Source organism: Salmo trutta, chromosome 25 (assembly GCF_901001165.1).
Source record: "Salmo trutta chromosome 25, fSalTru1.1, whole genome shotgun sequence".
Taxonomy (NCBI): Eukaryota; Metazoa; Chordata; class Actinopteri; order Salmoniformes; family Salmonidae; genus Salmo; species Salmo trutta.
Window position 1 is genome coordinate 247,362 of NC_042981.1, and position 26,423 is coordinate 273,784.

General features: G+C 42.4%; 1 protein-coding gene across 3 annotated transcripts in view; it reads left to right on the plus strand.

The window, feature by feature from the left end:
* Nucleotides 1–801: 801 nt before the first annotated feature.
* Nucleotides 802–26,423, plus strand: part of letm1 (leucine zipper-EF-hand containing transmembrane protein 1) — a 55,428-nt gene continuing 29,806 nt past the window's right edge. The window contains exons 1-3 of one of the 3 annotated variants that reach the window (XM_029712587.1): nt 802–1,264; nt 5,943–6,000; nt 20,229–20,760. In XM_029712587.1, coding sequence (XP_029568447.1) covers nt 1,186–1,264; nt 5,943–6,000; nt 20,229–20,760 — 669 coding nt within the window. In that variant the 5' untranslated portion in view covers nt 802–1,185. The remainder of the gene's footprint in view (nt 1,265–5,942; nt 6,001–20,228; nt 20,761–26,423) is intronic. The other 2 variants (XM_029712588.1, XM_029712589.1) reach the window with 2 other exon arrangements.

Sequence of the window (26,423 nt, forward strand, 5' to 3'; positions counted from 1 at the left end):
TTGGGTGAGGTGGCGTCAATAAGAATAATGAGAAGTGGGCTTATTTTTTGTATTTTTTTGTTGTTGTGTTTCTATGGAACAGAAGGAGCCTGCTTTGTCCCTCAAGATGTCGGATTGGAGTGTGTGGATCTTCGAAGCAGGACGCCTATCAAGGGTTTTATCTCTGGGGTGGCGCTAGAAGTAAATGCAAAGGATTTATGGGAAGAATTTGATCAAGTGGTTGGTGCACAATGACTGACCCGCATGGTGGATGGAGTGCGGAAGCACACTCCGTCTGTTCTATTGTTTTTTTGATGAGTCTCACGTGTATTTCGGTTCCATGAGATTCCCTGTGAGAGGCTTCGTGCCCTAACCCATACAGTGTGATAAATGTACATTGTTTTGTCATGGGTCAAGTGTATGTAGACGGGAGGAGCATGATATGCCAGCTGAGCCTAAATGCTGTAATTGTGGTGGTGAACGTGCACCTAACTTTCTGCAGTGTCCTGTTTGGGTGAAGGAGACGGAGGAATGAGTGCCGTCCAGAATGTCTCCTATCTGGAGGCGTTGAGAAGAAAGGAGTGAAGTTGATGAAGTAATGGTAGTAGGAGCAGAGACACCAGATGATGTTCCTTGTCAACAGAGAGATCCTGACATGTTGCACGTTAAGAAGGTGGACTTTTTAGCGGTTATTACTTTGGTTATCAACTGCACAGCGCAAACGGAGAGGAAATCTGAGAAAACAGGCACCAGGAGTGCAGCTGAGACTCAGGGACTTCTCTGCAGAGGCATTACAAGGAATCCTATCGATGAATCCTCACAGGCACCTGTGTAGAGATGGGATTTGAATATGACTGAAGGAGTGGGATGGTTGTTTGAATGGTTTTTGTATTATCTCGGATCCCCCCTTTCCACAATGGAGTATATTATGTTATGTACCCGGTACAGTAGGTGGCGGCGAATCACCACTAGGCGTCGACTGCCATTCAACTTGAAAGAAGGAGAAGAAGAAGAAGAAGAAGAAAGACGAAGACGGAAGCCGATATAATCCGCAGTTCATCCACCCACGGAGAAAGCAAGGACATGGGAGTAGTTCAGCTAGTGACATATTAAAGTAGCTAGCAGCGCAGCGGCGTTGTTTTTCCATTAGTTTTAACCAGTTGGCTAACCAGCTAAACTCCGTGAACGTTCATCAGAACCGGGAGCATGGCGTTAATGCTGTTGACGCGGTCTCGCACCCCGTTGATGAAAACATCTCGGTCCTTAAAGAGCGAGTTCCGCAACGGTGAGAATGATTGTCCATGTCTACTGTAGATCCGTGTATAAATCTGTTGTTGTAACATGTATTAGCTGGTTTAACATTGTAGGTAGACTACCAGTGCTGTTTAGATGTGAATACAATGATACATGTTCATAGCTGAAGTGTTTTATGACCGTGTAGAGGTTAACTAGTTGTTTCATTGAGATAATGGTAACGTTATACGGGCTATCTGTGTTAATAAGTTACTCCAGTTAGCAACTAGCTCTGCCGGTAACGGTGTATATACCGGTTCCAGAAGCGTGTTTGTGACATGGTCCGTTCAGGCCTTTGTTGATCCATTACGGGGCCGCGGACAGAAACAACTTCTAGACTGATTCCTGCTCCTCTATTAGCTACGACCTTTAACTAAGCGGGTCATCTTGGGCTTTTAACCTTTAGTGTTTCTGTTCCAGACGTTGTGATTACATTGTCAGGTCATCTAAGGCCAAGACTAGGGTCTGGGGGGGGGGGAACGGTCCGTGAGGCCTGGAAACGGAGCTACAACTAACGTTAGTTGTCGGTTCTGTCGCCAGGCTCCCCGGTTGGTGTATATGCGACTGTCATTATTGGAATAAAGCTCTCTAGTTTAGCGCATCCACTTCCTATACAAACCATCGGGTTTCAGATCCTCGACAGCTTTTAGTCAATTTCCATTCAAATATATTTTGTCATGCTGTTATATCTATAAACATGTCATGTATGTATTTTGCGGTGTAACGTGGTCGCTTCAGGCACCACACCTTGCGAATGGAGTGAATTCATGTAAGGGGAGGACACGTCATTCGAGGGATGGTTACCTCCTCCTCTAGTCCACTCCTTAACCAGCCGCCCCAGCCTGCTATGGTGCCGTTTCCCTGGTCTGCTATGGTGCCGTTTCCCTGGCCTGCTATGGTGCCGTTTCCCTGGCCTGCTATGGTGCCGTTTCCCTGGCCTGCTGTGGTGCCGTTTCCCTGGCCTGCTGTGGTGCCGTTTCCCTGGCCCGCTGTGGTGCCGTTTCCCTGGCCCGCTGTGGTGCCGTTTCCCTGGCCCGCTGTGGTGCCGTTTCCCTGGCCCGCTGTGGTGCCGTTTCCCTGGCCCGCTGTGGTGCCGTTTCCCTGGCCCGCTGTGGTGCCGTTTCCCTGGCCCGCTGTGGTGCCGTTTCCCTGGCCCGCTGTGGTGCCGTTTCCCTGGCCCGCTGTGGTGCCGTTTCCCTGGCCCGCTGTGGTGCCGTTTCCCTGGCCCGCTGTGGTGCCGTTTCCCTGGCCCGCTGTGGTGCCGTTTCCCTGGCCCGCTGTGGTGCCGTTTCCCTGGCCCGCTGTGGTGCCGTTTCCCTGGCCCGCTGTGGTGCAGTTTCCCTGGCCCGCTGTGGTGCAGTTTCCCTGGCCCGCTGTGGTGCAGTTTCCCTGGCCCGCTGTGGTGCCGTTTCCCTGGCCCGCTGTGGTGCCGTTTCCCTGGCCCGCTGTGGTGCAGGTGTTTATAGAGGTGCAGGTGTTTATAGAGGTGCAGGTGTTTATAGAGGTGCAGGTGTTTATAGAGGTGCAGGTGTTTATAAACACCTTTATAAACACCTACACCTCTATAAACACCTCTATAAACACCTACACCTCTATAAACACCTACACCTCTAGAAACACCTACATTTGAAATTGTCAGCGTAAAACAGGTCTGTCTCTGCATGGCAGTGCTGTGAGACAGACTACGAAACGGCACCACAGCAGGCCAGGTAGATTGAATCCCCGAGCTGACAAGGTACAAATCTGTCGTTCTGCCCCTGAACAAGACAGTTAACCCACTGTTCCTAGGCCGTCATCGAAAATAAGAATTTGTTCTTAACTGACTTGCCTAGTTAAATAAAGGTAAAATCAAAAAATAAAATATCCACATAATTTCCTACCTCATGATGCCATCTATTTTGTGAAGTGCACCAGTCCCTCCTGCAGCAAAGCACCCCCACAACATGATGCTGCCACCCCCGTGCTTCACGGTTGGGATGGTGTTCTTCGGCTTGCAAGCCTCCCCCTTTTTCCTCCAAACATAACGATGGTCATTATGGCCAAACAGTTCTATTTTTGTTTCATCAGACCAGAGGACATTTCTCCTAAAAGTACGATCTTTGTCCCCATGTGCAGTTGCAAACCGTAGTCTGGCTTTTTAATGGCGGTTTTGGAGCATTGGCTTCTTCCTTGTTGAGCGGCCTTTCAGGTTAGGTTGATATAGGACTCGTTTTACTGTGGATATAGATACTTTTGTACCCGTTTCCTCCAGCATCTTCACAAGGTCCTTTGCTGTTGTTCTGGGATTGATTTGCACTTTTCGCACCAAAATATGTTAATCTCTAGGGGACAGAATGCGTCTCCTTCCTGAGTGGTATGACGGCTGCGTGGTCCCATGGTGTTTATACTCGCGTACTATTGTTTGTACAGATGAACGTGGTACCTTCAGGCATTTGGAAATTGCTCCCAAGGATGATCCAGACTTGTGGAGGTCTACAATTTTTTTCTCTGAGGTCTTGGCTGATTTTCTTTTGATTTTCCCATGATGTCAAGCTAGGAGGCACTGAGTTTGACAGTAGGCCTTGAAATATATCCACAGGTACACCTCCAATTGACTCAAATTATGTCATTTAGCCTATCAGAAGCTTCTAAAGCCATGACATAATTCCAGAAAATTTTCCAAGCTGTTTAAAGGCACAGTCAACTTAGTATGTAAACTTCTGACCCACTGGAATTGTGATACAGTGACTTATAAGTGAAAAAATCTGTCTGTAAACAATTGTTGGAAAAATGACTTGTCATGCACAAAGTAGATGTCCTAACCGACTTGCCAAAACTATAGTTTGTTAACAAGAAAGTTGTGGAGTGGTTGAAAAAAATGATTTTACATTTTTCCAAATTTATTTAATTTAATTTTACTTCAACAGTATTTAACATGAGATCGTCTCTAAACTTTACTGGAATGTGGTTCTGAATATAAACAGCAACGCCGCCTCCGTTGGCATTTCTGTCTTTTCTGTAGATGTTATAACCATGTATTACTACCACTGTATCATCAAGGTGCTAACAGTGTAACTCTGATTCATAGGCTCGTGATTACTGCATCTAATAGCTGTAGGATCAACAGAGGTATTCAGGCAATTAGGGGGACAATTTAAGTTACTTACATTGTGTCTGCCAACACCCCTGGGATATAGTATATTTGATGCAGCATTATGACAACTCTGCGTCACAATGGTAGGGATTAACTGAGCTGGGCTTGGGTCATTGATTAGTCAGTCTCAACACAGCCTTGAAATGCGTGGACAGGAGTCCAGGAGCCAAGGTGATTTGGATGGACTCCATCATTCCTGAAGAGTATCTTCTGTTTCCAGAAGGTGTGGAAGTTATCAATAAAAGTGACTCCAGTAGAGCTACAGTAGTCTTTTAGCCAGGTGTGTAATACCAGCAGAGCTACAATAGTCTTTTAGCCAGGTGTAACACCAGCAGAGCTACAGTAGTCTTTTAGCCAGGTGTAACACCAGCAGAGCTACAGTAGTCTTTTAGCCAGGTGTGTAACACCAGCAGAGCTACAGTAGTCTTTTAGCCAGGTGTGTTATACCAGAGCTACAGTAGTCTTTTAGCCAGGTGTAATACCAGAGCTACAGTAGTCTTTTAGCCAGGTGTGTAACACCAGCAGAGCTACAGTAGTCTTTTAGCCAGGTGTGTAATACCAGCAGAGCTACAGTAGTCTTTTAGCCAGGTGTGTACTACCAGCAGAGCTACAGTAGTCTTTTAGCCAGGTGTGTAATACCAGCAGAGCTACAGTAGTCTTTTAGCCAGGTGTGTAATACCAGCAGAGCTACAGTAGTCTTTTAGCCAGGTGTGTAATACCAGCAGAGCTACAGTAGTCTTTTAGCCAGGTGTGTAATACCAGAGCTACAGTAGTCTTTTAGCCAGGTGTGTAATACCAGCAGAGCTACAGTAGTCTTTTAGCCAGGTGTGTAATACCAGCAGAGCTACAGTAGTCTTTTAGCCAGGTGTAATACCAGCAGAGCTACAGTAGTCTTTTAGCCAGGTGTGTAACACCAGCAGAGCTACAGTAGTCTTTTAGCCAGGTGTGTAATACCAGCAGAGCTACAGTAGTCTTTTAGCCAGGTGTGTAATACCAGCAGAGCTACAGTAGTCTTTTAGCCAGGTGTGTAATACCAGTAGCCTGCTGAATTTTTCACACCGTGGCCCAACGATGGTACCGGACCTGAAATGATTGGCTGCTTTTTGTAATCTTTCAGTGCTAGAATCAGTTCTTCAAAATCATTTTTCAGAAGTTCTGAGCTAGCTCTCCTTATGTCGTTTGTCCCCACACGGACTACAACAGTTCCCGGCATCTGTCATAGAACGGTAGAAGCAGCTTTGTAATGTTCTGTACTCGTGCTCCTGGGTTACACAGGGTTCTGACAACAGAGCTGCTGATGAAGACAACTTGTGCAATGGCTGAGGAGGTCCGGCTGTTCTTTTGCCTTGAGTGGTTTCGCAAACCCCTCGAGGACCGAAGGGCAGTGGGGCCCGATGGACCCGAGCTGGCTGTAGTATCAATCGTGGATGATGAATGGGTGGCATACTGTAAACTGACTGGCTGACTGTCTGCCCTGTCATGTACTTTTCTGTCGCAGCCTATAGATCAATATATCTGTTTCTCTCTGTGTTTTCAGGGAAGCTTCAAGATGGTTCCTGTTTCAGCTGTACATCTCTCAGACTCTCCAGTCAAAGGTAGTTTCTAACTGATACGAAGTAACAGTTTAATTAATCACCATGCTGGAGTTTTTATGTTCATATTGTCAATGAGTGTGGTGTGGTTATTGTTTTGGGGGGATTTTATTAGGATCCCCATTAGCTGTTGCAAAAGCAGAAGATACTCAGCCTGGGGTCCATATAAAAGATGAAACATGAGAATACAGAACATTTTTAATAGACAAGAACAGCTCAAGGTCAGAACTAAATCAATCAAATATATGTTTTACAGAAGGCACACAGCCTACGTATACATACACACAAACTATTTAGGTCAAATTCTTGGGCCATCTCTTTTCTCTGTATACATAAATGATGTCGCTCTTGCTGCTGGTGAATCTCTGATCCACCTCTACGCAGACGACACCATTCTGTATACTTCTGGCCCTTCTTTGGACACTGTGTTAACAACCCTCCAGACGAGCTTCAATGCCATTCAACTCTCCTTCCGTGGTCTCCAACTGCTCCTAAACACAAGTAAAACTAAATGCATGCTCTTCAACCGATCGCTGCCTGCACCTGCCCGCCCGTCCAGCATAACTTCTCTGGACGGTTCTAACTTAGAATTTGTGGACAACTACAAATACCTAGGTGTCTGGTTAGACTGTAAACTCTCCTTCCAGACTCACATCAATCATCTCCAATCCAAAGTGAAATCTAGAATTGGCTTCCTATTTCGCAACAAAGCATCCTTCACTCATGCTGCCAAACATACCCTCGTAAAACTGACCATCCTACCAATCCTCGACTTCGGCGATGTCATTTACAAAATAGCCTCCAATACCCTACTCAACAAGCTGGATGCAGTCTATCACAGTGCCATCCGTTTTGTCACCAAAGCCCCATATACTACCCACCACTGCGACCTGTACGCTCTTGTTGGCTGGCCTTCACTTCATAATCGTCGCCAAACACATTGGCTCCAGGTCATCTACAAGACCCTGCTAGGTAAAGTCCCCCCTTATCTCCGCTCACTGGTCACCATAGCAGCACCCACCTGTAGCACGCGCTCCAGCAGGTATATCTCTCTGGTCACCCCTAAAGCAAACTCCTCCTTTGGTCGTCTCTCCTTCCAGTTCTCTGCTGCCAATGACTGGAACGAACTACAAAAATCTCTGAAACTGGAAACACTTATCTCCCTCACTAGCTTTAAGCACCAGCTGTCAGAGCAGCTCACAGATCACTGCACCTGTACATAGCCCATCTATAATTTAGCCCAAACTACTACCTCTTCCCCTACTGTATTTATTTATTTTATTTATTTTGCTCCTTTGCACCATATTATTTATATTTTAACTTTGAACTTTCTTCAAACTACAAATCTACCATTCCAGTGTTTTTCTTGCTATACTTTATTTACTTTGCCACCATGGCATTTTTTTGCCTTTACCTCCCTTATCTCACATCATTTGCTCACATTGTATATAGTCTTATTTTTTTCTACTGCATCATTGATTGTATGTTGTTTTACTCCATGTGTAACTCTGTGTTGTTGTATGTTGTCGAACTGCTTTGCTTTATCTTGGCCAGGTCGCAATTGTAAATGAGAACTTGTTCTCAACTTGCCTACCTGGTTAAATAAAGGTGAAATAAAATAAATAAATAAAATAAATAACTAAAATAAAAAATAGGGGAGAGGTGTTGTGCTGTATCTGTTTTAAATAAAAAAACAGATTTGTTCATTTTGAGCAATATGAGATGGAACAGAGTTCTATGCAATAATGGCTCTGTATAATGTTTATCAATAATTGGATGGAGCAATTCCATAAATTCATCAAATGCAGCGTCTGGATGCTCCTCATTAATCACATCAGACCAACACATATGTTTAACATCCTCCACGTAAAAGTCAATCTTTTATTGGATCTGTTATTCACTATTTTACGCCCAGCTTTTGGAACCTTGGCTTTCCTGGATATAGCCACTATATTGTGATCACTGCATCCAATGGGTACAGATACAGCGTTAACATGATCGATACATGTGGATGATCTTGTTCCTGTAGGGTTTGTAAACACCCTGGTAAGTTGATTAATAAACTGAACCAGATTACAGACACTGGTTACAGTAAGACGCTTCCTATTGAGAGGACAGCTTGATGAAAACCAGTCAATATTCAGGTCCCCAAGAAAGTAGACCTCTCTGTTTACATCACATACACATCACATACACTATCAAGCATTTCACACATATTATTTAGATACTGACTATTAGCACTTGGTGGCCTATAGCAACACCCCAAAAGAAAAGGCTTTAGATGTGCCAATTGAACCTGCAACCACAACACTTCAATAACACTTGACATAAGATCTTCTCTTAGCATTACAGGGATATGGCTCTGAATATATACACCTCCCCCATAAACATTACAGGGATATGGCTCTGAATATATACACCTCCCCCATAAACATTACAGGGATATGGCTCTGAATATATACACCTCCCCCATAAACATTACAGGGATATGGCTCTGAATATAATCACCTCCCCTATAAACATTACAGGGATATGGCTCTGAATATATACACCTCCCTCATAAACATTACAGGGATATGGCTCTGAATATATATATATATATACACCTCCCCATAAACATTACAGGGATATGGCTCTGAATATATATATACACCTCCCCCATAAACATTACAGGGATATGGCTCTGAATATATATATATACACCTCCCCCATAAACATTACAGGGATATGGCTCTGAATATATATACACCTCCCCCATAAACATTACAGGGATATGGCTCTGAATATATACAGCAACACCTCCCCCATAAACATTACAGGGATATGGCTCTGAATATATACACCTCCCCCATAAACATTACAGGGCTATGGCTCTGAATATATACACCTCCCCCATAAACATTACAGGGATATGGCTCTGAATATATACACCTCCCCCATAAACATTACAGGGATATGGCTCTGAATATAATCACCTCCCCTATAAACATTACAGGGATATGGCTCTGAATATATACACCTCCCTCATAAACATTACAGGGATATGGCTCTGAATATATACACCTCCCTCATAAACATTACAGGGATATGGCTCTGAATATATATATATATATACACCTCCCCCATAAACATTACAGGGATATGGCTCTGAATATATATATATACACCTCCCCCATAAACATTACAGGGATATGGCTCTGAATATATATATACACCTCCCCCATAAACATTACAGGGATATGGCTCTGAATATATACAGCAACACCTCCCCCATAAACATTACAGGGATATGGCTCTGAATATATACACCTCCCCCATAAACATTACAGGGATATGGCTCTGAATATATATACACCTCCCCCATAAACATTACAGGGATATGGCTCTGAATATATATATACACCTCCCCCATAAACATTACAGGGATATGGCTCTGAATATATATATACACCTCCCCCATAAACATTACAGGGATATGGCTCTGAATATATATACACCTCCCCCATAAACATTACAGGGATATGGCTCTGAATATATACACCTCCCCCATAAACATTACAGGGATATGGCTCTGAATATATATACACCTCCCCCATAAATCTTACAGGGATATGGCTCTGAATATATACACCTCCCCCATAAACATTACAGGGATATGGCTCTGAATATATACAGCAACACCTCCCCCATAAACATTACAGGGATATGGCTCTGAATATATACACCTCCCCCATAAACATTACAGGGATATGGCTCTGAATATATACAGCAACACCGCCCCCATAAACATTACAGGGATATGGCTCTGAATATATACAGCAACACCGCCCCCATAAACATTACAGGGATATGGCTCTGAATATATATATACACCTCCCCCATAAACATTACAGGGATATGGCTCTGAATATATATATATATACACCTCCCCCATAAACATTACAGGGATATGGCTCTGAATATATATATATACACCTCCCCCATAAACATTACAGGGATATGGCTCTGAATATATATATATACACCTCCCCCATAAACATTACAGGGATATGGCTCTGAATATATACAGCAACACCTCCCCCATAAACATTACAGGGATATGGCTCTGAATATATACACCTCCCCCATAAACATTACAGGGATATGGCTCTGAATATATACACCTCCCCCATAAACATTACAGGGATATGGCTCTGAATATATACAGCAACACCGCCCCCATAAACATTACAGGGATATGGCTCTGAATATATACAGCAACACCGCCCCCATAAACATTACAGGGATATGGCTCTGAGTATATACACCTCGCCTATAAACATTACAAGGATATGGCTCTGAATATATACACCTCCCCCATAAACATTACAGGGATATGGCTCTGAATATATACACCTCCCCCATAAACATTACAGGGATATGGCTCTGAATATATACACCTCCCCCATAAACATTACAGGGATATGGCTCTGAATATATATATACACCTCCCCCATAAACATTACAGGGATATGGCTCTGAATATATATATATATATACACCTCCCCCATAAACATTACAGGGATATGGCTCTGAATATATATATATATATATATATACACCTCCCCCATAAACATTACAGGGATATGGCTCTGAATATATATATATATACACCTCCCCCATAAACATTACAGGGATATGGCTCTGAATATATACAGCAACACCTCCCCCATAAACATTACAGGGATATGGCTCTGAATATATATACAGCAACACCTCCCCCATAAACATTACAGGGATATGGCTCTGAATATATACACCTCCCCCATAAACATTACAGGGATATGGCTCTGAGTATATACAGCAACACCTCCCCATAAACATTACAGGGATATGGCTCTGAATATATACACCTCCCCCATAAACATTACAGGGATATGGCTCTGAGTATATACAGCAACACCTCCCCCATAAACATTACAGGGATATGGCTCTGAATATATACAGCAACATCTCCCCCATAAACATTACAGGGATATGGCTCTGAATATATACCTCTCCCCTATAAACATTACAGGGATATGGCTCTGAATATATACAGCAACACCTCCCCCATAAACATTACAGGGATATGGCTCTGAATATATACACCTCCCCCATAAACATTACAGGGATATGGCTCTGAATATATACACCTCCCCCATAAACATTACAGGGATATGGCTCTGAATATATACAGCAACACCGCCCCCATAAACATTACAGGGATATGGCTCTGAATATATACAGCAACACCGCCCCCATAAACATTACAGGGATATGGCTCTGAGTATATACACCTCGCCTATAAACATTACAAGGATATGGCTCTGAATATATACACCTCCCCCATAAACATTACAGGGATATGGCTCTGAATATATACACCTCCCCCATAAACATTACAGGGATATGGCTCTGAATATATACACCTCCCCCATAAACATTACAGGGATATGGCTCTGAATATATATATACACCTCCCCCATAAACATTACAGGGATATGGCTCTGAATATATATATATACACCTCCCCCATAAACATTACAGGGATATGGCTCTGAATATATATATATATACACCTCCCCCATAAACATTACAGGGATATGGCTCTGAATATATATATATATATATATATATATATATATATATATATATATATATATACACCTCCCCCATAAACATTACAGGGATATGGCTCTGAATATATACAGCAACACCTCCCCCATAAACATTACAGGGATATGGCTCTGAATATATATATACAGCAACACCTCCCCCATAAACATTACAGGGATATGGCTCTGAATATATACACCTCCCCCATAAACATTACAGGGATATGGCTCTGAGTATATACAGCAACACCTCCCCATAAACATTACAGGGATATGGCTCTGAATATATACACCTCCCCCATAAACATTACAGGGATATGGCTCTGAGTATATACAGCAACACCTCCCCCATAAACATTACAGGGATATGGCTCTGAATATATACAGCAACATCTCCCCCATAAACATTACAGGGATATGGCTCTGAATATATACCTCTCCCCTATAAACATTACAGGGATATGGCTCTGAATATATACAGCAACACCTCCCCCATAAACATTACAGGGATATGGCTCTGAATATATACACCTCCCCTATAAACATTACAGGGATATGGCTCTGAGTATATACACCTCCCCTATAAACATTACAGGGATATGGTTCTGAGTATATACACCTCCCCTATAAACATTACAGGGAAATGGCTCTGAGTATATACACCTCCCCTATAAACATTACAGGGATATGGCTCTGCGTATATACACCTCCCCTATAAACATTACAGGGATATGGCTCTGAGTATATACACCTCCCCTATAAACATTACAGGGATATGGCTCTGAATATATATATATATACACCTCCCCTATAAACATTACAGGGATATGGCTCTGAATATATATATACACCTCCCCTATAAACATTACAGGGATATGGCTCTGCGTATATACACCTCCCCTATAAACATTACAGGGATATGGCTCTGAATATATATACACCTCCCCTATAAACATTACAGGGATATGGCTCTGAATATATATATATACACCTCCCCTATAAACATTACAGGGATATGGCTCTGAATATATATATACACCTCCCCTATAAACATTACAGGGATATGGCTCTGAATATATACAGCAACACCTCCCCCATAAACATTACAGGGATATGGCTCTGAATATATACACCTCCCCCATAAACATTACAGGGATATGGCTCTGAATATATACACCTCCCCCATAAACATTACAGGGATATGGCTCTGAATATAAATACACCTCCCCCATAAACATTACAGGGATATGGCTCTGAATATATATACACCTCCCCTATAAACATTACAGGGATATGGCTCTGAATATATATATATACACCTCCCCTATAAACATTACAGGGATATGGCTCTGAATATATATATACACCTCCCCTATAAACATTACAGGGATATGGCTCTGAATATATACAGCAACACCTCCCCCATAAACATTACAGGGATATGGCTCTGAATATATACACCTCCCCCATAAACATTACAGGGATATGGCTCTGAATATATACACCTCCCCCATAAACATTACAGGGATATGGCTCTGAATATATACACCTCCCCCATAAACATTACAGGGATATGGCTCTGAATATATATACACCTCCCCCATAAACATTACAGGGATATGGCTCTGAATATATACACCTCCCCCATAAACATTACAGGGATATGGCTCTGAATATATACACCTCCCCCATAAACATTACAGGGATATGGCTCTGAATATATACACCTCCCCCATAAACATTACAGGGATATGGCTCTGAATATATACAGCAACACCGCCCCCATAAACATTACAGGGATATGGCTCTGAGTATATACACCTCGCCTATAAACATTACAAGGATATGGCTCTGAATATATACACCTCCCCCATAAACATTACAGGGATATGGCTCTGAATATATACACCTCCCCCATAAACATTACAGTGATATGGCTCTGAATATATATACCTCCCCCATAAACATTACAGGGATATGGCTCTGAATATATATATACACCTCCTCCATAAACATTACAGGGATATGGCTCTGAATATATATATACACCTCCCCCATAAACATTACAGGGATATGGCTCTGAATATATATATATACACCTCCCCCATAAACATTACAGGGATATGGCTCTGAATATATATACACCTTCCCCATAAACATTACAGGGATATGGCTCTAAATATATATATACACCTCCCCCATAAACATTACAGGGATATGGCTCTGAATATATACAGCAACACCTCCCCCATAAACATTACAGGGATATGGCTCTGAATATATATACAGCAACACCTCCCCCATTAACATTACAGGGATATGGCTCTGAATATATACACCTCCCCCATAAACATTACAGGGATATGGCTCTGAGTATATACAGCAACACCTCCCCCATAAACATTACAGGGATATGGCTCTGAATATTTACACCTCCCCTATAAACATTACAGGGATATGGCTCTGAATATATACAGCAACACCTCCCCCATAAACATTACAGGGATATGGCTCTGAATATATACACCTCCCCTATAAACATTACAGGGATATGGCTCTGAGTATATACACCTCCCCTATAAACATTACAGGGATATGGCTCTGAGTATATACACCTCCCCTATAAACATTACAGGGATATGGCTCTGAGTATATACACCTCCCCTATAAACATTACAGGGATATGGCTCTGCGTATATACACCTCCCCCATAAACATTACAGGGATATGGCTCTGAATATATACACCTCCCCCATAAACATTACAGGGATATGGCTCTGAATATATATATATACACCTCCCCCATAAACATTACAGGGATATGGCTCTAAATATATATACACCTCCCCCATAAACATTACAGGGATATGGCTCTGAATATATACACCTCCCCCATAAACATTACAGGGATATGGCTCTGAATATATATACACCTCCCCCATAAACATTACAGGGATATGGCTCTGAATATATATATACACCTCCCCCATAAACATTACAGGGATATGGCTCTGAAATATATACAGCAACCACTCCCCCATAAACATTACAGGGATATGGCTCTGAATATATACACCTCCCCCATAAACATTACAGGGATATGGCTCTGAATATATACAGCAACACCTCCCCCATAAACATTACAGGGATATGGCTCTGAATATATACACCTCCCCCATAAACATTACAGGGGTATGGCTCTGAATATATACAGCAACACCTCCCCCATAAACATTACAGGGATATGGCTCTGAATATATACACCTCCCCCATAAACATTACAGGGATATGGCTCTGAGTATATACAGCAACACCTCCCCCATAAACATTACAGGGATATGGCTCTGAATATATACAGCAACACCTCCCCCATAAACATTACAGGGATATGGCTCTGAATATATACACCTCCCCCATAAACATTACAGGGATATGGCTCTGAATATATACATCTTCCCCATAAACATTACAGGGATATGGCTCTGAATATATATATATATATATATATATATATATATATATATATATATATATATATATATATATATATATACACCTCCCCCATAAACATTACAGGGATATGGCTCTGAATATATATATACACCTCCCCCATAAACATTACAGTGATATGGCTCTAAATATATATACACCTCCCCCATAAACATTACAGGGATATGGCTCTGAATATATATACACCTCCCCCATAAACATTACAGGGATATGGCTCTGAATATATATATACACCTCCCCCATAAACATTACAGGGATATGGCTCTGAATATATACACCTCCCCCATAAACATTACAGGGATATGGCTCTGAATATATATATATATATATATATATATATATATATATATATATATATATATATATTATACACCTCCCCCATAAACATTACAGGGATATGGCTCTGAATATATATACACCTCCCCCATAAACATTACAGTGATATGGCTCTAAATATATATACACCTCCCCCATAAACATTACAGGGATATGGCTCTGAATATATATACACCTCCCCCATAAACATTACAGGGATATGGCTCTGAATATATATATATATACACCTCCCCCATAAACATTACAGGGATATGGCTCTGAATATATACACCTCCCCCATAAACATTACAGGGATATGGCTCTGAATATATATATACACCTCCCCCATAAACATTACAGGGATATGGCTCTGAATATATATATACACCTCCCCCATAAACATTACAGGGATATGGCTCTGAATATATACACCTCCCCCATAAACATTACAGGGATATGGCTCTGAATATATATATATATATATATATATATATATACACCTCCCCCATAAACATTACAGGGATATGGCTCTGAATATATATACACCTCCCCCATAAACATTACAGTGATATGGCTCTAAATATATATACACCTCCCCCATAAACATTACAGGGATATGGCTCTGAATATATATACACCTCCCCCATAAACATTACAGGGATATGGCTCTGAATATATATATATACACCTCCCCCATAAACATTACAGGGATATGGCTCTGAATATATACACCTCCCCCATAAACATTACAGGGATATGGCTCTGAGTATATACAGCAACACCTCCCCCATAAACATTACAGGGATATGGCTCTGAATATATACAGCAACACCTCCCCCATAAACATTACAGGGATATGGCTCTGAATATATACACCTCCCCCATAAACATTACAGGGATATGGCTCTGAATATATACATCTTCCCCATAAACATTACAGGGATATGGCTCTAAATATATATACACCTCCCCCATAAACATTACAGGGATATGGCTCTGAATATATATATACACCTCCCCCATAAACATTACAGTGATATGGCTCTAAATATATATACACCTCCCCCATAAACATTACAGGGATATGGCTCTGAATATATATACACCTCCCCCATAAACATTACAGGGATATGGCTCTGAATATATATATACACCTCCCCCATAAACATTACAGGGATATGGCTCTGAATATATATATATATATATATACACCTCCCCCATAAACATTACAGGGATATGGCTCTGAAATATATACAGCAACCACTCCCCCATAAACATTACAGGGATATGGCTCTGAATATATACACCTCCCCCATAAACATTACAGGGATATGGCTCTGAATATATACAGCAACACCTCCCCCATAAACATTACAGGGATATGGCTCTGAATATATACACCTCCCCCATAAACATTACAGGGATATGGCTCTGAGTATATACAGCAACACCTCCCCCATAAACATTACAGGGATATGGCTCTGAATATATACAGCAACACCTCCCCCATAAACATTACAGGGATATGGCTCTGAATATATACACCTCCCCCATAAACATTACAGGGATATGGCTCTGAATATATACACCTCCCCCATAAACATTACAGGGATATGGCTCTGAATATATACAGCAACACCTCCCCCATAAACATTACAGGGATATGGCTCTGAATATATACAGCAACACCTCCCCCATAAACATTACAGGGATATGGCTCTGAATATATACACCTCCCCCATAAACATTACAGGGATATGGCTCTGAATATATACACCTCCCCCATAAACATTACAGGGATATGGCTCTGAATATATATACAGCAACACCTCCCCCATAAACTTTACAGGGATATGGCTCTGAATATATACAGCAACACCTCCCCCATAAACATTACAGGGATATGGCTCTGAATATATACACCTCCCCCATAAACATTACAGGGATATGGCTCTGAGTATATACAGCAACACCTCCCCCATAAACATTACAGGGATATGGCTCTGAATATATACAGCAACACCTCCCCCATAAACATTACAGGGATATGGCTCTGAATATATACACCTCCCCCATAAACATTACAGGGATATGGCTCTGAATATATATATATATATATATACACCTCCCCCATAAACATTACAGGGATATGGCTCTGAATATATATACACCTCCCCCATAAACATTACAGGGATATGGCTCTGAATATATACAGCAACCACTCCCCCATAAACATTACAGGGATATGGCTCTGAATATATACACCTCCCCCATAAACATTACAGGGATATGGCTCTGAGTATATACAGCAACACCTCCCCCATAAACATTACAGGGATATGGCTCTGAATATATATATACACCTCCCCCATAAACATTACAGGGATATGGCTCTGAATATATATATACACCTCCCCCATAAACATTACAGGGATATGGCTCTGAATATATATATACACCTCCCCCATAAACATTACAGGGATATGGCTCTGAATATATACACCTCCCCCATAAACATTACAGGGATATGGCTCTGAATATATACAGCAACACCTCCCCCATAAACATTACAGGGATATGGCTCTGAATATATATACACCTCCCCCATAAACATTACAGGGATATGGCTCTGAATATATATATATATATATACACCTCCCCCATAAACATTACAGGGATATGGCTCTGAATATATATATATACACCTCCCCCATAAACATTACAGGGATATGGCTCTGAATATTTACAGCAACACCTCCCCCATAAACATTACAGGGATATGGCTCTGAATATATACACCTCCCCCATAAACATTACAGGGATATGGCTCTGAGTACATACAGCAACACCTCCCCCATAAACATTACAGGGATATGGCTCTGAATATATACACCTCCCCCATAAACATTACAGGGATATGGCTCTGAATATATATACAGCAACACCTCCCCCATAAACATTACAGGGATATGGCTCTGAATATATATACAGCAACACCTCCCCCATAAACATTACAGGGATATGGCTCTGAATATATACACCTCCCCCATAAACATTACAGGGATATGGCTCTGAATATATACAGCAACACCTCCCCCATAAACATTACAGGGATATGGCTCTGAATATATACACCTCCCCCATAAACATTACAGGGATATGGCTCTGAATATATACACCTCCCCTATAAACATTACAGGGATATGGCTCTGAATATATACACCTCCCCCATAAACATTACAGGGATATGGCTCTGAATATATATATATACACCTCCCCCATAAACATTACAGGGATATGGCTCTGAATATATATATACACCTCCCCCATAAACATTACAGGGATATGGCTCTGAATATATACAGCAACACCTCCCCCATAAACATTACAGGGATATGGCTCTGAATATATACACCTCCCCTATAAACATTACAGGGATATGGCTCTGAATATATACACCTCCCCCATAAACATTACAGGGATATGGCTCTGAATATATACAGCAACACCTCCCCCATAAACATTACAGGGATATGGCTCTGAATATATACACCTCCCCTATAAACATTACAGGGATATGGCTCTGAATATATACACCTCCCCTATAAACATTACAGGGATATGGCTCTGAATATATACAGCAACACCTCCCCCATAAGCATTTCTGTCTCTTCTATAGATATTATATCCTTGTATTGCTAATGATGTATCATCAAATGAATTATCTAAGTGAGTCTCACAAATGGCTAATATATGAATGTTATCTGATGTTAGCAAGTTATTGATTTCATGAACCTTATTTCTAAGGCTACATATAATAATATGGATTATTTTCAGCCCTTTCCTGAGTAGCTTATCAGAGATAGACATAACACTGAAAAGAGCAAACAAAGCAAGAGAAAAAAATACACATTCAGCAGTCCATTAATCAGTTGGTGTGTGTGTGTGTGTGTGTGTGTGTGTGTGTGTGTGTGTGTGTGTGTGTGTGTGTGTGTGTGTGTGTGTGTGTGTGTGTGTGTGTGTGTGTGTGTGTGTGTGTGTGTGTGTGTGTGTGTGTGTGTGTGTGTGTGTGTGTGTGTGTGTGTGTGTGTGTGTGTTGCGGGGTTGAAGCCATGAACCCAAAGGCTTGGCTCTCTCATCCCTTCCAGGCTTCTGGGAGGGAGGGTGGACAATGAACCTGTCATAGTGGATGTAAGCAATGTCCCCACGCGCTCTGGCAGCTTTCATGGCTGGCAGAAGTTCTTTCCTGGGCTCCTGAGTAGCGCAGCAGTCTAAGGCACTGCATCTCAGTGCTAGAGGAGTCACTACAGACCCTGGTTCAATTCCAGGCTGTATCCCAACCTGCCGTGATTGGGAGTCCCATAGGGCGGCGCACAATTGGCCCAGTGTCGTTAGGGTTTGACTGGTGTTTTGGTTGTTGTTCATGTTATTGAGTGTGCTGTTCATCTTTCATTTTTTTAGGGGGTAGATCGCCTTTAATATTGCAGATTGCGGCTTCCATCAATGTAATTGTGTGTGTGTGTGTGTGTGTGTGTGTGTGTGTGTGTGTGTGTATGTGTGTGTGTGTGTGTGTGTATTTATTTATTTATTTTTAATGTATTTTCCCCTAACCCTACCACCCCTCCCCTAATTAGAGTAAACTATTGGACAGCAACACGTAGGCTTCTTCTCCCAGCTTATACATTTATATACATTTTAAGGGCACAGTGTTTTTTTTTTACAATAGTTAGCTGTTGTACATGTTGTTATTGAGTGTCTCTGTGTTTTCAGTAGACTGGATGGTGATAGGCTGGTGGTCCGAGGTGGGAGCTTGGCTCCGCCCTGCTTCCTAGTCCCCTCGCTGCATACGGCGTCAGACGGCTACAGGGTTCCAGGCCACTTCCCAGACCACAGCCCTTCTAAGAGGCTGTACTGCTCTGTAGTGGAAGGCTCCTCCACCACCTCCTCTCTGTACCACCTGGGAGGTGGGTACCCACAGCGGACGGCGTCCTGGCGAGGGAGGGGGAACGTGGTCGGGGTACGGTGGATCCACACCTCCAGATGTCTTCATGACGACTCTAAAGTAGAGAAGTCTCTCCGTTCTCTGAAGGATAAGAACAAGAAGCTAGAAGAGGGCGGTCCGGTGTACAGTCCTACGGTAGACCATACCATAGTCAGGAGAACTATAGGACAGCGCGTTCTAGACGAGGTTAAACACTACTACCATGGCTTCAGACTGCTGTGGATCGACACTACCATCGCTGGACGCATGCTGTGGCAGGTCCTCAACGGGCACCCCCTGTCCCGACGGGAGAGGAGACAGGTGAGGAGATCAGGGATCCTATGTAATCTTTTGTTAACCCATCCACCACCCCCTTTTCTGCTACATATACAGAGCCTTCGGAAAATATTCAGACCCTTTTGTCTTTTTCCACAGTTTGTTAGGTAACAGCCTTATTCTAAAATTTATTAAATAGCATTTTTTTCCTCCTCAATCTACACACAATACCCCCCCTAAAAAAAAAAAAGGTTTTTAGAAATGTTTGCTAATTTATTAAAAATAAACAACATATCACATTTACTTAAGTATTCAGACCCTTTACCCAGTACTTTGTTGGAACACCTTAGGCGGCATTTACAGCCTCTAGTCTTGGTTATGATGCTACAAGCTTGGCACACCTGTATTTGGGGAGTTTCTCCCATTCTTCTCTGCAGATCCTCTCAAGCTCTGTCAGGTTGGATGGGGAGCATCGCTGCTCAGCTATTTTCAGGTCTCTCCAGAGATGTTCGATCGGGTTCAAGTCTGGGCTCTGATTGGGCCACTCAAGGACATTCAGAGACTTGTCCCGAAGCCACTCCTGCGTTGTCTTGGCTGTGTGCTTAGGGTCGTTGTCCTGTTGGAAGGTGAACCTTCGCCTCAGTCTGAGGTCCTGAGTGCTCTGGAGCAGGTTTTCATCAAGGATCTCTCTGTACTTTACTCTGTTCAGCTTTGCATTGATCCTGACTAGTCTCCCAGTCCCTGCCGCTGAAAAACATCCCCACAGCATGAAGCTGCCACTACCATGCTTCACCGTAGGGATTGTACCAGACCAGAGAATCTTGTTTCTCATGGTCAGAGTCTTTAGGCGCCTTTTGGCAAACTCCAAGCGGGCTGCCATGTGCCTTTTACTGAGGAGTGGCTTCCGTCTGGCCACTCTACCATAAAGGCCTGATTGGTGGAGTGCTGCAGAGATGGTTGTCCTTCTGGATGGTTCTCCCATCTCCACAGAGGAACTCTGGAGCTCTGTCAGAGTGACCATTGGGTTCTTTGTCACCTCCCTGAAGAAGAGCCTTCACCCCCAATGGCTCAGTTTGGCCGGGCAGCCAACTCTAGGAAGAGTCTTGGTGGTTCCAAACTTGTTCCATTTAAGAATGATGGAGGCCACTGTGTTCTTAGAGACCTTCAATGCTGCAGAAATGTTTTGGTACCCTTCCCCAGATCTGTGCCTCGACACAATCCTGTTTCCTTCGACCTCATGACTTGGTTTTTGCTCTGACATGCACTGTCAACTGTGGGACCTTATATAGACAGGTGTGTGTCTTTCCAAATCATTTCCAATCAGTTGAATTTACCACAGGTGGACTCCAATCAAGTTGTAGAAACATCTCAAGGACGATCAATGGAAACAGGATGCACCTGAGCTCAATTTGAGTCTTTTGAGATCAAAGGGTCTGAATACTTAGGTAAATAAGGTATTTTTATTTTTTATACATTTAGCAAAAATGCCAACCTTTTTTCGCCTTGTCATTATGGGGTATTGTGTGTTGATTGCTGAGGATAATCCATTTTATATTAACGCTGTAATGTAACAAAGTGGAAAATGTCGAGGTCTGAATACTTTCCATAGGCACTGTACATACATGGTACTTTTACATACAGCAATCACATAACAATAATACATTACCAAAGAAGCTCTTTAATCCCACCCCTCAGCCTCTCAGCCCATCCCACCTATCACCATAGACCACCCTCTCAGCCCATCCCCCCTATCACCATAGACCACCCTCTCAGCCCATCCCACCTATCACCATAGACCACCCTCTCAGCCCATCCCACCTATCACCATAGACCACCCTCTCAGCCCAACCCACCTATCACCATAGACCACCCTCTCAGCCCATCCCACCTATCACCATAGACCACCCTCTCAGCCCATCCCATCTATCACCATAGACCAGCCTCATTTGGTTTCCATGTGCCATATTTGTCAGTTGTGCTGTGATGTTTTACATGTAGACACTTTGAACCTTTCTCACCGTATAGTATCCACAGATTGTGAGCTAAAGATGAAAACCATTCCGACAAATATTATTATTTATTGACTATGGCTTTTCAAATCTCCCAACACGGCTAGTTGTAAGGTTAATTGCTAGTGAATGTCGTGATTTTTTATTTTGAACCATTCCTGAACCTGTGAGCAGAAACAAGCTACATAGGGACAATTCCCCCTATGTCTGTTCGCAGCAACAACTACAGAAACAAGCTACATAGGGCAATTCCCCCTATGTCTGTTCGCAGCAACATCTACAGAAACAAGCTACATAGGGGCAATTCCCCCTATGTCTGTTCGCAGCAACATCTACAGAAACAAGCTACATAGGGACAATTCCCCCTATGTCTGTTCGCAGCAACATCTACAGAAACAAGCTACATAGGGACAATTCCCCCTATGTCTGTTCGCAGCAACATCTACAGAGCTGAGATTGTTGCCCCATATACAGTCAAAAGTTGACACACCAACTCATTTGTTTTTCCTGTTTTCTACATTGTAGAATAATAGTGAAATCAGAAACTATGAAATAACACACATGGAATCATGTAGTAACCAAAAAAGTGTTAAACAAATCAAAATATATTTCAGATTCTTAAAAGTAGCCACCCTTTGCCTTGATTACAGCTTTGCACACTCTTGGCGTTCTCTCAACCAGCTTCATGAGGTAGTCACCTGGAATTGCATTTCAATTTACAGGTGTGCCTTGTTAATTTGTGGAATTTCTTTCCTTAATGCGTTTGAGCCCATCAGTTGTGTTGTGACAAGGTAGGGTTGGTATACAGAAGATAGCCCTGTTAGGTAAAATACCAAGTCCATATTATGGCAAGAACAGCTCAAATAAGCAAAGAGAAATGACAGTTCATCATTACTTTAAGACATGAAGGTCAGTCAATCCAGAACATTTCAAGAACTTTGAACGTTTTTCAAGTGCCGTCGCCAAAACCATCAAGTGCTATGATGAAACTGGCTCCCATGAGGACCGCCACAGGAAAGGAATACCCAGAGTTACCTCTGCTGCAGAGGATAAGTTCATTAGAGTTACCAGCCTCAGAAATCAGCAACTAACTGCACCTCAGATTTGAAATTGATTGTGGGAAGTTCATTTATATTTTTGGAGATATGAATACCAAAGATGTCTACTTCACCATCTGCCCATCTTATTGGTAAAGTAGTGTAAACACTATTTTTTAACGATCTGTTACGTAATATGGTACACTAGTCATAATTAGGTTTTAGTCCAGAGAGGCTAGAAAAGTGATCATGATCTCCAGACTGTGGGAGGGATCCAGACACTGTGGGAGGGATCCAGACACTGTGGGAGGGATCCAGACACTGTGGGAGGGATCCAGGCACTGTGGGAGGGATCCAGGCACTGTGGGAGGGATCCAGGCACTGTGGGAGGGATCCAGGCACTGTGGGAGGGATCCAGGCACTGTGGGAGGGATCCAGACTGTGGACCTAAGAAAAAACTTGGGTCATCAACATGCATATATACTTAGACGTTGCCCTGTTCTGGACCAACTGCAATTGACTTATGTCCTCCTTTGTGGCACCTAACCACACAACTGGTCAGTAGTCCAGCTGAGACAACTAGGGCCTGTAGGACCTGCCTGGTTGACTGATATGTCAAAGCTGAGCAACACCTTATCATGGACACACCTTTTCCTATTTTAGCAACCATGGAGTCTATATGTTTTGACCATGAAGGGAGGTGGAGAGGAGATGGATATTGTCCTGATGTACTGGACTGTAGTCTGGCTGTTCTGTTGACTGATATTGTGGCTCTACTGTGGCTGTTCTGTTGACTGATATTGTGACTGTACTCTCTGTTGACTGATATTGTGACTGTACTCTCTGTTCTGTTGACTGATATTGTGACTGTACTCTCTGTTCTGTTGACTGATATTGTGACTGTACTCTCTGTTCTGTTGACTGATATTGTGACTGTACTCTCTGTTCTGTTGACTGATATTGTGACTGTACTCTCTGTTCTGTTGACTGATTGTCCTGATGTACTGGACTGTAGTCTGGCTGTTCTGTTGACTGATGTACTGTGACTGTTCTGTTGACTGATATTGTGACTGTACTGTGGCTGTTCTGTTGACTGATGTACTGGACTGCATTGTGTTTGTTGTAGTAATGTGTTACCCAGTGGGCTAGAGATGGCTGGCTCTGACAGCAGATGGGATGGTGTGCTCTACTAAACTAACATATGGAATTGTCTTAAGATGCTCCTATCGTGGCTCATTAAGGGATTTGATTTAGAATTTTAGGACCCCTGTATGTATCAAAATATATAAACAAATGATTTGATCAAATATTGTATTTGGCCTTTACTTTTATAGTCCATAGAAAAGCATTGAATAACATGTTCATAAATGGCAAAAAAGAAAGTAAAAAAATCTATAATGAGGAATAAGGTTTTGAAGTGTCTGTCCTTTTATCTAGGATAAATAAGAAAGCTCAGGAAATATGTTTGTTTTTTGGACACATTTAACCCCCCGATGTTGTGGTCACAAAACGACCTTCAATCTTCCATTCATGTCTGTGACCTTCAGACGGGTCCCTCTGCACTTGTGGGAGTCGTAGAGCAAAACGGAGAACATTATTGTGTTCGTGAAGCCGTCTCAGATGTCCACCTAGTAGGTCAAACCGTTGGGATTCTACAGAGGTTTTGTGAGATTACCCATTTTTGGGATGTCTCCTGGTATTACAAACAGCCCTGTATAGTGATTCATATTTTTCCAGAAAATCGACCAATTTTCAATACTGGGAATAATTCATATTTATCGCTGGAGTCCCAATCGAAAGTGGCTGTTTTTTAAAGCGTTTAAAACCAAGATATGTTCACTTTACCAGGGTTCTCCCCACATTGCCGGCTGTGACACTATGTAAAGGTTTCACTGCAAGTGAAACTGCTATTTAGTAATGATAGAGTAACTTTGATCAGCAGTGACGTTGCGAAACAGGCCGTTCATAAATTCTGAGCGTTATCATGTTCCTCTGTTTCCGCAGTAGGCCAAGGCTGTTTCAACACAGAGCATGCTCAGTACGCACACAGCGCACCCTGACTAGGCTGTACTGTTGTCCAATCACACAAACTTTCGAAACGGCAGTCAAACGAAAGTCAGCTTGCTAGATAACCTCCAACCAATTACTGAATCGCTCCTATTTGGCAAAATTGAGTTGATTATCCAGATATCAGATCATGAATAACGGGGAGATTAACAGGAAATAGTTTTAAATATCAAGGTATCTTATCCATATCTAGTGTTTGTTGATCACTCATTCTCTACCGAAACTCTCCTATGGGCAGCAATACGAGACAGCGCAGAGAAGCTGGGGAAATGTTTCAGGGGGATTGAGACGGTAGGAGAATAGCCTCTATATACAGGGCTGGGGGATTGAGACGGTAGGAGAATAGCCTCTATATACAGGGCTGGGGGATTGAGACGGTAGGAGAATAGCCTCTATATACAGGGCAGGGGTATTGAGACGGTAGGTGAATAGCCTCTATATACAGGGCCGGGGAAATGTTTCAGGGGTATTGAGACGGTAGGTGAATAGCCTCTATATACAGGGCTGGGGAAATGTTTCAGGGGATTGAGACAGTAGGTGAATAGCCTCTATATACAGGGCTGGGGAACAGTAGGTGAATAGCCTCTATATACAG